We start from the raw sequence: 17,936 nt of genomic DNA, 5'->3' as shown, positions 1-17,936 counted from the left end.
CAAGATCTCAGCCCTGCTGGGAAGGAGCAGGAAAAGCCCAAAACATCCAAGACAGCGCCGAGTGACCTGCACAGTGAGGACATGGCGAGCCCTAACCAAAAACAGGAGATGGGGAGAAACCCACAGAACACTGGCCAGAGCTCCATCTTGCCCCGGGCAGCCTACCGAGGTGCCAGGGGAGCAAGGGATGACAACTGGGCCACACACCTGCTTTAAAACGCCTCCCCTTCTACATCTGGTCCAGATGGGTCCCTCGGACTCTCTCCCCCACTCATCCTTTTTCTCCCATCTTCATACCTATTGGAGTGTCCACTGTTTTCTTCAACAACTACTACTTGATGGTCTATGAGACACAAAGAAACAAGCTGGGTGCTAATTAATAATACTACAAGTTTCCACGTGCCACCCCTTGTCCCTTTTCCTTTCTGTATTTCCTTCATTATTCCTTCACCTCTCTCTTCCTCTACCCCAGTCTTCTTACCCTGGAGGTCAGCCCTCAGGAAAACCAAACAGAGAAAGACCTCGGGTGGAAAGGCCATTTATTTACATTCCAAGACCTTCACTGCCTTATCTGCGTTCTTTCCTCTGCTGCCTTCTCCCCTCCCTTCCTTCCCTCTCCTGAGGGTATGGATCCAGGAGAAAGATCCACCTCCTCCCCTGCCACAGTGGAGGCATCGGGAAAGAAGCCAAGCCACTGACCCAGGATCGCCCAGCATTTATGGGGACTGCCCAGGCAGAGCCCCTTGCCCCTGTAGCCCCCCCAGTGACCCAGAAGGTCCTCTTTCTCCCCAAAGCAGACGTCGCAGATAGGGCAACAGTAGAGCTTCTGCTTCCAGTGAGTCTGTTGGTGCCTGACCAGCCCAGAGAATAAAGTGAAGGACTTGCCGCAGTGGAAGCAGCGGTTGGACTGCTCTGTGAAGTGGGCCTTCTGGTGGCTGGAGAGACAGATTTTCTTGCTAAAAGTCAAGGGACAATGAGGGCAAGAGAAGACCTTGAGTCTTGAAGGCTTTCCTGGGTGAGAGCTGGACTTGGTATCCAGGCGGGTGGCTCTCTTGTTGGCTGCCTGGGTCCTGGTCACAGGCTCTGGGGTTGTAACGACTGGGAGCTGAGGCTTCCCAGTGATTACCTGGTTCTTGGTCGCAGGTGCCTGGCTCCTGTCTATAGGTGGCTGGGTCTGAGCCTCGGGACCCGTGGTTTTAAATGAGGGTCCTTGGGTCCCAGCCACTGGTGCATTGTTCGCAGTTGCCAGCCCCTGGAATCCAGCTGTGTTGTCTGGAATCTTCACGATATGCTTCTGGTTTCCAGCCCCCAGCTCCTGGCCTTGGTGTATCTTCTGGTGGCGTTTGAGCTCAGACTGGTCCCGAAAGCACTTCCCACAGAAGGGACACGAATGGGGCCGGTAACCCAGATGGACACGGCGGTGACGGCTCAGTCCAGAAGCATCACAGTAGGTCTTGTCACAGAGTGAGCAGCAGAAGGGCCTCTCCCCAAGGTGCTTGCGCCGGTGGTAGCTGAGGTCCTTGGGGTTCAGGAAGGACTTCCCACACTGGCCGCAGCTGTGAACAAACTGGTGGTTGTAGAGGCTGGAGCGCTTGCTGAAGCACCTGCCACAGGTATGGCAGGTAAAGGGTGGCCCAGCCCAGGATGCTGGGAACACTGGTGTCCTGTCCAGGGACCCAGCTGGAGCAGAGGATGGGCCTGCCCTTCTGCGAGCAAGGGAGACCTTCTTGTCATCGCTATTTCCCTCATCTCCCAAACTCTGACTCTGTTCTTGAAGTTCCTCTCTCGTGCCTCCTGTACGGAATGAGGAAGAATAGCGAGATTCACCACGACAACCCCAACACAAGCTCTCCGTTCAGTCCAAGCGACTTCCCCTCTTTCTGCCCTCCCTCTCCCACCTGACATTCACACTCACTCTTAGACCTCAGAGGCCAGAGATAAGAATAAACTTTTGGGTTTTCCAATTAAAAGCAAATAAAAATTTAACTGGAATCTTCCAAGAATATCAGAGATCAAAATTTTAACATTTCTTGAAATCCATTTCCTTTCATTTTCTTTTGTTTTTAAATTGAAGTATAGTTGATTTACCATGTGCGTTAATTCCTCTCATTTTCAATTTTGTTCATACTCCCAGACACCCCAGATACCCACAGGTGACCTCATAATACATCATGCAAATTGGGACACTTCAGTGATGGAAGGTGCTATTAACAATCAAGCTAGGATGAGAAGCATAAACCAGGACTGTCCTGGCAAACCAGGAGCGAGGTCAGCTCAGACTTAAATTTCTCTCAAGTCTTTATTCTACTCTTAAGAACAAGTCTCCCCTGGTCCAACTCAGCATCAAGCTCGTCTCCCTTCCCTTTCTTTTCTTTTGGAAAGGACTTTAAAAAAAAATTTTTTTTTTATTTACTTAGGCTGCGCCAGATCTTAGTTGCAGCATGTGGGACCTAGTTCCCCAACCAGGGATCAAACCCGGGCCCCCTGCATTGGGAGCATGGAGTCTTACCCACTGGACCACCAGGGAAGTCCCGGAAAGGACTTTTTAATCAAGGTGGTATCACTGACATAAGCAACTGACATGGAATCTCTCCATCTCTAGAAACTGAAGATATTCATTTGTCCTGACTGGCTTAGATACTCATCTTCTTGAAGCCAGGGGACTTGAGCAGATGATGTCAAGGTTTCTTCCAGCTCCACGTCTGACCAGGCAGGAAGGATGCAGGCTAGGAGTGGGTATGCAGACCCCGATCCTCTTAGTCATTTCCATCCTCCCAAGGCATGTCCTGGGTCCTTTTCACCCTCCTCTCTCCTTTGCAATTCTTACCTGAATGAAGGCCTTCTCCGTTTGGGGGACGGAGATCTGCCCTCCACTGTTTCTCTTCTTGTTCAAACTTGGCGATCAGATCTGGATTAGACAGAAAGATTCTGACTGGGGAGTGGGAAGGAGAGGAAGAGTTGAGGTCCCAGGCTCGGCCCCTTCACACCTGATGGGGACAACAGGCTACCTTCTTCCGTTATATTTGGTTTAAGAGCCATAATCTGGGACACTTACGTGCAGGGAGGAGAGACACAAAAGGCCAGCTCTTAACAAAGTGCCTGGTACATAATAGGAGTGACTCAGTAAATACTAGCTGGATGAATAGGCAGATTTGCATACTTTGAGAACATTATCATCATGTTACAAGCCTTATCTTTGCCTTCATGCAAGCTTTCATTTCTTCTTTCACCCTGAGCCTAGTAACCCAGATCTTGCATACCTGGAACGTATAGAACCAAGGATCAGTGAAGCTAACTGTGAGCTGATCTACCTGCCCAGGGAAACAAGATGTTCCAGAGGCCTGGGACAGAGGGCTTGTGAGGAACCCCAGCCTCTTACCCACAGACATCAGGTTTCTGAAGGTCTCTGACATAACGTCCTGGTAGAGTACCCTCTGACTGGCATCTAGACATTCCCACTCTTCCTGGGTGAAATTCACTGCCACATCCTCAGAGGTGACTGGCTTCTGGAAGAACAGGAGAGATTCAGAGAGTCTGTATATAGACAGACAGACATCCAGTCTCAAGATTCAGACAACTAAGAGAAAAAGAAAAACGTGGAAGGGAGAAATAGGAAAAGACAAGTGCAAAGCCAGCAACTTTAATGTACAGACAGGAGAGGAAGGATGGAGAGGAGGGAAGAACAATGTGGGAGGAGAAAGGAGGGGTATATACTGAATATAAGTAGGAAGAACGCAAAGGAAAAAGGCTGCCACTCTGATGAATTTCAGCAGGTACTCCTTCAAGGATGCCAGCGTGGTGTGGAGTCTGAAAAAAAGTCCTTGAAACCCCTTCTCCTGGGTGCTGTTCAGCTTGGAACACTCTTGAGATTCCATTTGTTCTGTAGACAGGATAATGGATGAAAGAGCTCCTGGAGTCCAGGACCCCGTCCCTCCCTCTCTCTCTCGCTTGGTCTCCTCACCTTCACCCACGCCTTCCACCAGCATTCTCCCTTCACGGCTTCCTGCAGGGCCTCCTCATCCACCTGAGGGAGCAGCTTCTGTACAGGTTCAACTGGCTTCAGCAGGTCAAACACCTTCTCTTCCCTGATGTCTCTTTCTAGCTTTATCCACTCCTGGCCTGGCCCCCAAGGCTGACTGGGCTCCTTCCTGGGGCTGTCTACCTTCCAGTGACTGAGCAGATGGAGAGACTTTGAAAAGGCCCCAGGGTTTGATGTGGCCTCTGGTGGCAAAGGTATCTGCTCCAGGGGGCTGTCTTCCTTCTTTGTCCTGCTGTCCAAATTCTCCTCTTCCACAGCTGAGAACATCTCTGATTCCCTCCAAGCCTAGGCCGCAGAGTTCAGGAAGCTGGTCACCCTTGGCTCAGCACCCACTGTTCAGTAACACCAGGTTGGGGCTCTGAAGGCGTCGTCTGCCTTCTGCTTCACCCTGTTTCTAGCCGTTGGCTGGTGCCCACCTCTAGGAACCTGAGGTCAGAGAGAAATCATATCAGCAAGAGGGGGAGTGAGGAACAGCAGTTTCCTAATTTGGTCAGGGAACACCAAGAGTTACTGAACCCCTGCTTTGTACCTAAAACCCCTCAGCACTGCCCCATGAGGTAATGATTAATGACCCCATTTTAAGGAACCTAAAGTACAGAGATGCTAAGTAATGTGCTCAAGGATACTCCCGGTCCACAGCAGAGTTTGTGTTCAAAGCCTTCACTCTACCACTGAGGACGTGATTTCCGCTGTCCCAAAGCCCTCTCTAGAGCAACAGTACGGTATTCTGGAAAGAAAGCACGTGCCTGAGGTAACCAGCCCTGGATCTGTCACAAACCACCTGGTACAAGTTTCTTCATTCTGATCTGGTTTCACTGGAAAATGAGATTAAAGGAGACTCTCTAAGATCCCATCCAGGACCCAAAAATATACGATTCTGTGGATTTTTAATACATACAGATCCTTGTAAAGAATGATAATAGAGGGACTTCCCTGGTGGTCCAGTGATTAAGAGTCCTAGCTCTCACTGCAGGGGGCATGGGTTTGATCTCTGGTCCAGGAACTAAGATCCCACATGCCTCGAGGCATGGCCAAAAAAAAAAAAAAGAATGATAATGGTAACAACCCAACAGCAAATGCTTCTGCAGGGCTCCCAAGGAGCCCAGCGCTGGGCTGCCTGCCTAGCCCAGGAAGTTCCTGCTCTGCCCACACGTGGCTGAACTCCCACCTCCTCCTACTGACAGCCACTCACCCGGCTTCTCCTCCCTCCAGATGGAATGAAAAGAATGAAGACATAAAAACCTGTTGACTTTCTTCCTTTCACTTTTTCTGAAAGGTGGTAGAATTGAAAATGCCAGCAAGGAAAAGGGCATTCAACAGTGGAGTTAGTGGGATCGCTAAAAAGAAAGCTGACAGGAAAGGTGCATTCCTGGGAGGTGAAGTTGAGTCCCTCCTTCCCTCCCTCCCTTCCTTCCTTTCAAGACCATCCACGATCATTGCATGAGAGGGGCAGGTCTGGATTATTCTCCTACTCTCCAGCCAAACACAATGAAAGTAACACTTCAAAACAGTCTCAGTAATAGTATCCTCAAGGTCCTGGCTTTCCTGTTCTCCCGCAGGAAAGACCCACCCCTGTCAGTCGTTCTCAAAAAGCATTTGCTGCGGGTTGTAGCCTGAGGCCCTCGGTCCAGATTCTAAGCTGGTTCTCCGGTTTGGGAAGGGAGCATGACTATGGAGACTGAAATTTCTGGCAGCTGCTGCCTGCCTCTGGCACTTTTACCTCGATAGTACTTTCTACATCCACACGCCCCAGAGCTCAAGCCGGCTGGGCCGCGATGGAAAGAGGCTGGATATAACTCAACAGACTTTCCGCGCAGATCGGTTTATCTGTTGCCGGCCCGTCCCTGCCCTTCCAGAATGTAAATTCCTCGAGGAAATGTGTCGCCATTTTCCAGTTCTCTGAGTCCACCCAATCTCTCTCTAACCCCAAACCCGTCCATGGTTTCCCATAGCAATTCTGAGGACGACTGAAATCCCCACCACACCTGCCAGGCTTCGTGGGGTCCGCCCTCGCCGCCCCCCACCCCGGTGTTCCAGCCACTATTGTTTTCTGCCCTTCAGCCAAGCAAAACGACCCTCGGGCATTTGCCCTTCTCACCCGGTCTTCGGGTCTCTGCTCTGTCCCTCAAGGACCCTTTGCAGCTCCTGCCCAGCTCTGCCGGACCAGATCGCGAGCCCACAGGGCGTACCTCCCGTCACTGCGCGCGCAGCCCCACACTCCGGTCTCGGGGCCTCCCGCGGGCAGGGACGGAGAGTTTCGCTCACCACTGCGTGGCACGCTCGTTAATACCCACTGGTTGGGGTTTCTGTGCCCTGAACTGGTCCCGTTGACTGGGACGGCACTGCCCGATGCCTGTCTGCCCCGAAACTTCGTTGCTGCGATCCCGACTTTTTCAGCACGTGCCAGGAGCCCGTCCTCTTCGCCGAGTCCCCCACGCGGCCGGAGTGGTCGGCGCCCTGGGCCATACCCTAACCCAGGTTTCCCCATGGGCCCCAGGGGTTGGAAGCTCCCCTCGCCTGCCGAGGTCAGGGGCGGAAGGTTGCGGGACAAAGACCCTTCACTAACTTCCACCACCGCGAGCTCAACTCCCCGCTGTCCTACTCACCCGCCGCTGCCGAGGACCGGGACTTTGGGACGTAGGGTTTCCGAGGGGCCAGCGGCGAGCCCGCTCCACCCCAGCGCACATTTACCGGCTGCCCACGACCCCGTCCCGGCCCCACCAGGGCCCAGCACCGGCCCCGCTCTCCTCGCCTGTTTCCGAAAGGCCACCATGCACCCTGCCGGGTTAAGCTTGTGGGCCCGCCAAGGTCAAGAGTTCACAGTCTAGGAAGCTTAAAAGGACGAGGACCCGCCCCGCCCCACTAGCCCATTCCTCCTACCAATTGCAGCCGCTGGTCCCACCTAGCGCTCGGATCTCATTCCCAGTCTTAATTTAGTCTTGGGGGAAAAAAGGATTAAATCACCTCTGATCAAAACACATAATCACCAACCACCATCACCTGGAGCCCAAAGGAGAAAAATGAGACCTTTACGCGCTCCCAGAAAGAGACCTGGAGGCACACAGCACCTTAAAAAAGCAAAGGCAGCACTGCCCTGGTGGCGCAGTGGTTAAGAATCCGCCTGCCAATGCAGGGCACAGGGGTTCGAGCTGTGGTCCAGGAAGATCCCACATGCCACGGAACAACTAAGCCCGGGCGCCACAACTACTGAGCCTGCGCTCTAGAGCCCACAAGCCACAACTACTGAGCCCGTGAGCCACAGCTACTGAGCCTGCGCGCCACAACTACTGAAGCCCGCACGCCTAGAGCCCGTGCTCTGCAACAAGAGAAGGCACCTCAAGGAAGAGAAGTCCCTGCTTGCTGCAACTAGAGAAAGCCTGCAAGCAGCAAGGAAGACCCAATGCAGCCATAAATAAATAAAATAAAATAAATTCATTTTAAAAAGAGAGAAAGAAAGAAAAGTGAAGGCAAACCGCTGTGACTTAAATGATGACAGCAGACAGAGGTAGGGGAGCAGAGAGGACATGTTCAGGTAAAGTTCTACTTACCTTGGCCACTTACCCAAACCCAGTTTGACCTTTCTCAGTAATGCCTTTTTTTTTTTTTTTAAATCAGCTCAATGGAAATCACATTTATTTCCTTTCCACTTAATTAGCATTTACCATATACCATTTTGTATCATGATCATATTTTATATTTCACATTGGCGTGGGGTTTTGCAATTTACAAAAAAAAACTTGTAAACATAGCCTCCATTAAATCCTCACAAACATCTTGTGAGGTAGGAATTTGTTATTCTGTCTTCACAGATGAGGAAACAGGCTCAGAGATGTTGAGCCTTGTCAAAGTGCACATCTGGTTGTACTGGGACAGGAAACCAGACCCCCTGCTTTCAAGTCTGTACACTGGAGTCTTGGATCCATGGTTAGTACTGGATGGCTGGCAGATGCAGGTTTTAAATCTCTTAGTGTTCCCAAGGTACCTGACCCTGTGATCTGCCCTTGTGGACAGACCATTCATGTGGGTGGGCTGAGGAGGCTCCCACAGAGTCAAATGGAGACAGTAGGCTGGTGGAGATGGTGATGGAGGCAGCCTGTGCTCAGTGGCACCCCTTAGGGTTTTGGACCTGCCACCTTCCTAACATGGTTACTGGGTACACTCATCTTGAAAAGCAGCATCAGCTTGCTACTGGGCTCCTATCAAAACTAAACCCCTGACCCATGGAGGCCTTCTGACACTCTAGCTTAATGCTCACATTAAGTTGGTAGGCCAACTTGGACTCAACTTCTAACAAAGTGGGAAGGATCCAATAATCCTCATTTGGAAATGGTATATTTAAGGATGTGGCTGGCCTGGCTTCAACATCTCTACTTTACATGGAAAAGTGGCAGATATCCCTCTGGGAAAAACTTTATCCCCTACTCTGCCAACTGAAGCAAAGCTGCTGGTCCCATGGGGCTCTCAGTTCACAGAGATTCCCCTAAATGCCTGGCCCTGGTTCACTGCGGTTCGGCTAGGCTGAAACCCAATGCTGTCCCTGGCTGATGCAGCCATTCAATCTCATTGCCACTGATGCAGAGCCAAAAATGGATGTTGTCGCTCCTCTTGGTGGGTAGAACACAAGGCCATTTCATAGCTCTCGCCAATAACCTCTTTGATCAACCTTCCTATAATTTTACTGACTCTTGTGCTGTTGCCTACCTATGTGGTATGCCACTTGAAAAACTAGACTGGTGAGACATCTGTCTTTGGAGCTGCAAACTGTGGAAATAAACCATAACTGCTTATCTAACCATCTGGGTGACTCAGGTGAATGCCCACAAGAAGAGCCTCGTTGCTGATGGAATTGACTGGAATCAAGCTGCTGATGGAAACATGTTTTGTGAAGACAGTCCCCACTGCTGCCTGAGTCCATCATCATACCAGACATGGCAAGACATTCACCATCATAGACTGGGCACACAGTGAAGGACTCAGTTTCTGATTTGGACTTGCAATTACTGCCAAAAGTTGACTTGTCTTAACGATGAGGGAGGCCACATAGCAAGGGGCATTGTCCTCATCTGCTCCTGGCAGATGGACTTCATTGGCTCTTTGACCCCCTCAAGGGCTATCAGCGGCGCCTCACCACTGTTGACACTGTAGGGTACAGTGCTGTTATTCTAGCCCAGCCTTCTCCATCCATACCATTGTGCCCCTTGAAACTAATCTGTGCCATGTTTTTGGCCTCCCAGGAAACGCAGCAATGGTTTGCCTTTTATTTGCCTATGCTAAATGGCCTTGCTGATCTGCTTACCATCCCCCTTGAAGGATAAAATGTACTCCTGTTCAACCTTACTGTAATTTGTAGTGCTACTCCAATGAAAGACTTTATAATTAGTTCTATTTAAAACAACATGCCAACCTTGTACACCTTATATCCTGAGGCTCAATTTTCAAGCCACTATGACTTCCATGGTTAAAGATAATATCAAGCATGCTTTAATGAGTTCAAATTCTTATCTCATGTAACTGAGTCAGTATGAGGGTTATAGTAATTATCTGCTTTGTCTCCTGCCCCTGTGACCTGATAAGTTTTGTTTCTATTTTGGACTTTCTTAACCCTCAACTATTGGCTCAGCTCAGCCTAAGACTCAGACTTGTCCCATCCCTAGTGGAACCCAATTCAATAGTTCTATGTCCTGGATTTGTCAGTGCTTCTATTCCTATTCGTGTGTTTTATCCTGAGTCTTATAACTGTTTATCTTATTCCTTTGGTACCCTACTCCTGTTCCTTAAATGGGTTCCATTGGTTTCCTGCCTGATCTCCAACTTCTAAGGACTGTTGCTCTTCCTTGGCCTCTTGTTTTCTGTGTCATGCATTCTTACACTTGAATTGTTGATCCCTCTTGTTGCCAAATGCCTATCAGGTCTTCTGCCTGTTGTTGGCACCTTCTCCTTCTCGTTCCACCCTTAACTGTCCATTGGATTTAGCCACACGGAGCTCTTTGCTGATGACTCCCCAAAAAGGGATTTGGTGGATTGATGGGCACTGAAACTAGAATGCAGGGAGCTGGTATAGACTTTCTAAGGGACTTGGCTTTAAAGGAGTGCAAAGAAATAGCATAGTAGCTTATTTATTCTTTTTAAAAATTTTTTTGGCTGCACCACTCAGTTTGTGGGATTTTTCCCTGACCAGGGATTGAACCTGGGCCCTCGGCAGTGAGAGCACAGAGTCTTAACCACTGGACCACCAGGGAATTCCCACGTAGTAGTAGCTTATTTAGATGGGAGAGATTTGAGTACATTTAAAGGTCAAAAGGATGGTCCAGCAGTGAATATCTTCATGGTAAACAATTACCAACAGTTATGTATTAGGTTACTTTTCAATCCCCCTCAACTCAAAGGCTGTATCATTACCCTATTGATTTGAATTTCTAAGTCTTTTGCCTCTGCATCCTGAGGAACCACATCTTTGCAAGGTATAAAATCTAAAGCTGCAACATGATGATGGAAGACCAGAGAACAGATAGGACAAAAAAGTCTGCATGAGGCAAATCAGGTGGGTAGGAATGAGATTTTCGTATGTGTCCTGGTCAAATTCCAGAAGGAGCAAAGGGAGGGCTAGTTTCTGAACCCAATTTAAGCAACTTCAGCCACCTCATTTCCACACAGAATTTGCCTACAGTGCTTTTTGAATCTCTTCATGGGATTAAGGAGCATCTCAAATATAAAGGAAACTAAACTTATACTAATGTAAGTAAGCAGTGATCTATTATACCTGCAAATATTGTCAAAGACAGAAAATGGATTGTGGGATTGAAGTCTAGAACACAGGAGTTATATTTATCTAGTGCCATGCTGTACCATACAGCAGTCACTTGCCACATGTAGCAATTTTAAATTAATGCAAATTAAGTAAAATTAAAAATTCAGTTCCTCAGGTGCACCAGCCACATTTCAAATGCTCAGTAGCCACATGTGGGAAATGGCTGGCTACTGTATTGAAGAGCAAACCTATAGAACAGTTATATTATCGCATAAAGGTCTATGGGACAGTGCTGATCTAGCAATATCCTGGGTAAAGGGTGTCCTGCTAATACAAAAGGGTGGGCATAGGATTATCACAACTTAAGTATAATATTCCTTAGGCCATCCAGTTTCCATTTCTCTGATTCTCTACTCACCAATTCTGAACCCCAAATTTCCCAACTTTTGGAGGACACCTATTTGAGAGAAGGTGAGTTTGGTTACCTATGAGCGAATCCAAACATTGGGAAGGTCTTGCTTAAGTGGGTGACTGAAAGTGACAAAATATGGAGCTGGAAGAAACATGAGAGATTACTACACTCCATTCTCTGACCTCCTTCCTCCTCACCCTGCTCACCTAGGCCAGGTTAGATGTCCCTCCTCTGTACACACATGTCCCTCCTCTGTACATACCTGTGCATACCTCTATCATAACCCTATTTTATTATCTGTTTTTAGAGTGATCTATGCCACTAGTTGTAAACTAGCCAAGGGCAGGGATATCTCTTTATTCATCTCAGTGACTAACAATGCCTGGTACATAGGAGGTTCTCAAACTTAAGTTTCTCATACAGAGAAATTGTATGGTACAAGTTAGACTTTTACGGCCTGGTTAGCAGTTCCCCGATACAGGTATGAATGGAAAATAAAAGACCACATAGTGACCTATAGCAATCTCATCAAGATAACCTTTGAGGTTGCGGGCAGGGGGACTGGAAGAGGCAGATTAGAACAATTCCTTATTCACCATCTTTGTCCAACCCAGGTCTTTCCAACTGGGAAACCCAGCATTTATGAAACATCTAATACATGCTAATGCTTCACAAAAATGAAATTCTCCTATAAATGCTATGAACTATTATTTTCCCACTTTACAGATTAGGAATGAACATCAAAAAGGATAAGCAACTTGAACAAACACAAGGCAACTAAAACTAGCCAAGCTAGTTTTAAAGTCCAGAACTATCTGACACTTCTGTATCAGATATAAATGGGAAAATAGTCACTGAACCCTGTAGAAGAGAACTAGCATTAAAAAAAAAAAAAAAAAAAAAAGGTTCATTTAAGAGACATGACTTTGTCATGAAATCACTGAATCTTTTATTTTTCCTATTTGACTTCTCAAAAAGGGTGGGATAGTTAAGAATCTTCTTTGATATGGCTTGATAATTGTATTGTTTTCTCTATTCTGAGACTTTTCCATAAGAATATTCACTTTAATCCGACTGCTACTGCATGGCTGGAAAAGTGGATATGCAATAACACTTTCATACTCTTTTATCTCTTTCTTTACACTCTCATGCTTCTCACGTACAGGAGGCAGGCTCTGGTCTTTTCTCAAGATTCCTTCCTTGAGTTTTTGCTGTACAAGTTCTCTCCCTCGAATCATGCGTTCCTGGTGAGCTTTAATTTGCATCTGTTCCCTCTCATTTACCTGCTTTCTTCTCTGTGCGTTCTGGATGCCGTGTACTTCTGGCACAATTTTGGGCAATTTTATTTCAGTAGGGCGTGGTGGTAATTGTCTAAATGTTTTATTCTTAAACTCTCCGACCTGTCCTGCTCGATATATGTGCATTTCTACATGTTTCACTTCTCTCTCAGGTACCAAATAATATCGTTTTTGTCCTTCTATGCTTTGGGTTGTTTTCCCCTCCAATCTCTTCTTGATTTCATTGCCTGTCTCTTGTTCTTTCATCATTTCCATTATTCTTTTATTATAATAAGACTCTGCTTTGGCAAGCCAGTAGTCAAGAGAAAGACCTTGCTCCCTACAGAGTGTTTCATACTCCTCTTGATATTTTTGAATTATCAGTTGTCTTGCTGCTGTTGTATGCACGCCACCTAGATTCTGTCAAAGTGAGGTACAGAATTTTAAAATATGACCATCTTTTTACTTTGAACATATTTAAACAGGAGCTTACGCTCACTATTGACACCAAGAAAGGACCATGGTCTTTCATTAATTTCGGAGTAATAGTGATTTTACTTCTATCATTCCTAGGTGAGCCTGTGAGCTCTGAAAGTTGGAGTTCTCACCACCAAAATCAGTAACTAGTTTTTTAAAAACATAGGGTTGGGAGTTTTAAAAATAATACTTTGTTTTGCAAGTAAAGATTTAACTGGAAAACATTTGCCACTGTGGACACACTACTGGAAAGTGTCACTTGGACGGAAGGGTTTTAAACCTAACTTTCCTTCTCCTAGTCATTTCAAACTGTATGATGTTAAGATAATTTATTTACCAAGATTTTTTTCTCCAGTGGGGACTGTTGACCTGCAGCAATCCTAGGGTCTTTAGATACTTTAGCCCAGGCCAATCTGTAAGACAAAAAAGCAAAGGTAGATTAGAATGTGAGAGATGTCAGAACAAATCTGCTCTCATACTGACTGAACCAAAAAACCCAATTGTTTTGGTCATGGCCAAGGGTATTTCCCTCAGAAAGAAAAAACCTGGTAATAGGTAGGACTACAGCAGGGCCATTTCCCAATGGGAAACCACTACATTCCTATGGTAACGAATAATGAATGCTCTTTTAATAAGAACATATAAATAAGAGTACATACAGTCATCCCTCGGTATCCACGGACACCCCCACCAAGGTCCCTTGGTTCCAGGACTCACCACCCCCACCCCAGATACCAAAATCCATGACCTAGTCCCTTATATAAAATGGCACAGTATTTGCATACAACCTGAGCACATTCTCCTGTACACCTTAAATTATCTCTCGATTACTTGTAATACCTACTACAATGTAAATATTATGTAAATAGTTGTAAATACAATGTAAATAGTCGTAAGTACAATGTAAACACTATGTAAATAGTTGCCAGTAAGTGGCAAATTCAAGTTTTGCTTTTGGGAACTTTCGGGAGTTTTTTTTTTTTCAAATATTTTCCACCCACAGTTAGTTGAATCTGCGGATGGGGAACCCTCAGATATAAAGGACCAACCATAATCCTTTCATATAAACTTAAAGCATACTTCTCCTGTGGACTCAACATGAACCATTCTGAATCCTGTACCAGGGATTGGGCAACGGAAGAGACAGGCTCCTTGGTGAAGCTTTGCCCAAGCACATCTATGACAGATTGCTCAGTCCCGCTGCCTCCTTTGTCTTCTGAGATAATTCTAGACTTCAGTGTTATCAATTCATTCTCTTTGTGCAGTTTCTTGATCCGGGCCCTCTCTGCCTCTGTCACCACATACAGCATCTCTGCCCTATAATCTTTCGTTCTGAAATTCTGTTCTTATTTGACTGCCCACCCCTCTGCTTGCCTGCCTTATTCTGCCAATCATCCTTCACCTTAAGTCCATTATGAGACCATTCCCTGTTGATCCACTTGGAATGAGACTCTGTGGTTACTCTGGGTTTATTTATAGGACAGGCTGATGGCAACACAAGTGAAGACTACCAACTTTTTGTGTGTCATCCCTGGTCTAATCTGAGCTCACTGTGAGGTCGTATTTAAGCCACTGAGGATGCCTGGCATCTCATCTCTATGCCTTTATTTATACCATTTATGGTTTAGAGCATGGGCTTTGAAGCCTTACAGGGCTATGCTTGAATCCTAATTCCACCACTTCCCAGTGTGTGACTCAGGGCAAGTAACTTAATCTCTCTCTAAATCAGTTTCCTCATCTACAAAATGGAGATATAAGACCAAAATTTGCCTCTTGGAGTTACAAAGAACAAATGAGAATTAGATTAAAGAGCCTGGCAAAATGCTTGATATACGGTAAGTTCTCAATAAACGGCAGTTGGGGCTTCCCTGGCGGCACGGTGGTTAAGAATCCGCCTGCCAATGCAGGCGACACGGGTTTGAGCCCTGGTCCGGGAAGATCCCACATGCCACAGAGCAACTAAGCCCGTGCGCCACAACTACTGAGCCTGCGCTCTAGAGCCCATGAGCCACAAATACTGAGCCCACTGCCACAACTACTGAAGCCCATGTGCCTAGAGCCTGTGCTCCGCAACGAGAGGCCACCACAATGAGAAGCCCGCGCACTGCAACAAAGAGTAGCCCCCGCTCGCCACAACTAGAGAAAGCCCACGTGCAGCAACAAAGACCTAATGCAGCCAAAAAAATAAAATAAAATAAAAATTAAAAAAATTAAAAAGTAAATGGTATCCATCCTCCACAGGTCAAGCCCTGACTATAAAGTCTTTCCAGTCTACTCTATGTAACAGTGATTTTTGCCACACTATGAATATGAACACACATGTTTTATTTCTACAACTCATTTGAAAATCATGGTTTCCACTGTGCTATCTGTATCCATATATCACTTTTAACATTTTGATAATGAAATTCAGACTCATAAAGAGTTGGAACTATAATTTTTCAATCTACAAATACAATGATCTATCTATCATATCAGAAAGGATCTGATAACAAATACTGGACCTCACTGACCTTTTGGGCATATTCTTATTTGCCTGACTACATATACCTATTTTGAGATTTTAAAAATATGACCACCTTACTTTTATTTCTCTGTACATAGTATCTAGCACAGTACTTAACATTAGAGTCTGTAATCCCAAATTCTCAAAATTAATGATTTGTTGATTGGTGATTATCCTCATCACATAATATCTGAGTATCTTTCTCTCTTACATTCCCCATAACACTGTATCTTTTTATTAAAACATTTACCAGTCCTCTTTGTAGTATACAGGCCTATTTGTTTTATATGCCTATCCTGGGCTCTCACATTTTGTCCTATAAGTGTACTTTCATTGCATTCTAATTACTCATTTGTACTCCTTAAGGTCAGAGACCGTAGTTTTCAGCTTTGCAGCCCCAACTTCAGCTCGAAGACTGACATAAGTGCTTAATAAATACGAACTGAACAGATTGTGAGCTTTTGTTGGGAAAGGGCCATGCCTTATAATGCTTAGTTCCTTTACTGCATTAGGACAGTATTCAACTCATGGTGGATCTTCACTGAATTTTGTCAAACTTTAAAAGGAAAGTTGGGGAGAAAAGACGGCTAATTTCAATTTCCACTTTCAAAGGCGAAAGACACACAGAGAAGAGAGAATAAAAACTTGCCTACCATCACGGGCTCAGCAACAGACCTCTCCTTGTAGGACAAATTATTATGAGGCTTGTCACTCTCCAGTAGCTTGCTCAGAGTTTTAATCCCCTCACTACTGTGAGTGTTTCCATTATTGCAGAGAGAAGTAGATCAAAGCCTCTCTCTAGGAGAGATCACAGCTTGTCTCTTTCAAAGGAGAAAACAGTGATGGCTCCACAACTTTTATATGTAAGGAGCTTAGCACAACTATCAGGTTGAGCGGGGCTGGAGGGACGGGAAGCGAACTAGAAAACTCATCTAGAAGCTGTCCCTTCAGGACAACAAGATTCTATACTTCAGGGACTTCCCTGGTGGCGCAGTGGTTAAGAATCCACCTGACAATGCAGGGTACACGGATTGGATCCCTGGTCTGGGAAGATCCCACATGCCGCGGAGCAGCTATGCCCGAGCGCCACAACTACTGAAGCCGGCGCACCTAGAGCCCGTGCTCTGCAACAAGAGAAGGCACCACAACGAAGAGTAGCCCCTGCTTGCTGCAACTAGAGAAAGCCCGCACACAGCAACGAAGACCCAACTCAACCATAAATAAATAAATAAATTTATTTTAAAAAAAAGACTCTATACTTTATTTTTTATTTATTGATTTTTGGCTGCATTGGGTCTTCATTGCTGCACGCGAGCTTTCTCTAGTTGCGGCGAGCGGGGGGCTACTCTCTGTTGTGGTGCGTGGGCTTCTCATTGCGGTGGCTTCTCTTGTTGCGGAGCACGGGCTCTAATGCATGCAGACTTCAGTAGTTGCGGCACGCGGGCTCGGTAGTTGTGGTTCGCAGGCTCCAGAGCGCAGGCTCAGCAGTTGTGGCACACGGGCTTAGTCGCTCCACGGCATGTGGGAATCTTCCCCCACAAGGGCTCGAACCCGTGTCCCCTGCATTGGCAGGCGGATTCTTAACCACTGTGCCATCAGGGAAGCCCAGATTCTATACTTTAGATGGTAGCTTACAGATGAATTAAAATAGCAAGATTTAAAAAATACTTGTCCTCATGTTTTATAAAAGATCAGAGAAATGTCAGCTGTCCACCTAAGGGATGACGATGATGAAGTAGAGTTGGTCCATGGGAGGCGGGGGCAAGGTGGAAGGGGGTCCGCAACTGAAAGCCAAACTCGACCAAGTCTTACTGAAATCCTACCCAAGGTTGCTCCCTTGACTAATGCTAACTTCCCTCATCTGGCAGGCATCTAAAGAGGAAGGAGTCCCAACCTCTTCTGCTCCGCCACCTCCAAAGTCCTGAGCCCCTTCCCAAGTGTCCTACTTCATCCCTGTTTCCTATCGTGCCTAAGGACTAGATGTTCCTCCTCCGCCTTCACCCTCTCCACTTCCTGCCCCGTAAGAAGTCGACTCACCCCTTCCAACGGCCCAGAACAGTCCCGAAAGCACGCGAGCCAGGAGGGGCTCTGCAGAGAGCCCTTGCTTAGACCGCGAGGTCCAAGGAGCGCTAGAACTGTAACTCCCAGAATGTTTCGCTTTGTTTTTAACCACTGCCCGGCAGCTAAAGAAAAATATCAACTCGGGAACGGAGGAAGTAGTAGTTCTCTAGTCCAAAGAAATTAGTATTCAGTAAGGTTAGTACGATTTTTCAGGAGAAACGCTCCCCGCAACTGCGTCCCTTTAAAATTCGAGACCAGTAAAATAAACACCCCAGTACTGGGTCCTGAGGGGAAAAATAACCGGAGGCGCATCTTCAATCACCTGTTTCCTTAGCCGACATCACAGAACCAGGCTGAAGGCGGCGCTAAAACTTTCCTTCAGAGAGGTTCCTCCCCCTCTCCAGGCTCTCGGGACC

The 17,936-nt window shown here is 46.7% G+C and overlaps 1 protein-coding gene and 1 non-coding gene across 4 annotated transcripts; both read right to left on the bottom strand.

Annotated features, from left to right (window-relative positions):
• Nucleotides 1-270: 270 nt before the first annotated feature.
• ZFP57 (ZFP57 zinc finger protein) lies at nt 271-17,930 on the bottom strand. Of its 3 annotated transcripts, none has more exons than XM_068557713.1 (6): nt 17,843-17,930; nt 13,291-13,366; nt 3,962-4,465; nt 3,380-3,506; nt 2,828-2,908; nt 271-1,794 (listed from the first exon to the last, which is right to left on the bottom strand). In XM_068557713.1, the coding sequence occupies exons 3-6, from the start codon at nt 4,304-4,306 to the stop codon at nt 560-562; spliced, it is 1,788 nt and encodes a 595-aa protein (XP_068413814.1). In that variant the 5' UTR covers nt 4,307-4,465; nt 13,291-13,366; nt 17,843-17,930; the 3' UTR covers nt 271-559. The 3 variants fall into 3 exon arrangements, 2 of the variants coding, with proteins under 2 accessions (XP_068413814.1, XP_068413813.1); XM_068557712.1 differs by having other exon boundaries at nt 17,497-17,869; XR_011075658.1 differs by lacking the exons at nt 271-1,794; nt 2,828-2,908; nt 3,380-3,506; nt 3,962-4,465 and adding an exon at nt 12,147-12,896 and having other exon boundaries at nt 17,497-17,869.
• Nucleotides 10,206-10,278, bottom strand: TRNAE-CUC (transfer RNA glutamic acid (anticodon CUC)). The gene has a single exon. It is a non-coding gene; the product is annotated as a tRNA-Glu (tRNA).
• Nucleotides 17,931-17,936: the final 6 nt, after the last annotated feature.

This window comes from Eschrichtius robustus, chromosome 12 (genome assembly GCF_028021215.1).
Source record: "Eschrichtius robustus isolate mEscRob2 chromosome 12, mEscRob2.pri, whole genome shotgun sequence".
Taxonomy (NCBI): Eukaryota; Metazoa; Chordata; class Mammalia; order Artiodactyla; family Eschrichtiidae; genus Eschrichtius; species Eschrichtius robustus.
Note: the sequence above shows the minus strand (reverse complement) of the source record. Positions and strands in the feature narration are given on the sequence as shown.

Coding starts and splice junctions, on each gene's coding strand:
- ZFP57 (XM_068557713.1), bottom strand. CDS start 4,306: ATGTTCTCAGCTGTGGAAGAGGAGAATTTGGACAGCAGGACAAAGAAG. Junction 3,507..3,961: donor GGTGGAAGGCGTGGGTGAAG/GTGAGGAGACCA, acceptor CTGTTCTTCCAG/AAGCCAGTCACCTCTGAGGA. Junction 1,795..2,827: donor CGGAGAAGGCCTTCATTCAG/GTAAGAATTGCA, acceptor CATTCCGTACAG/GAGGCACGAGAGAGGAACTT.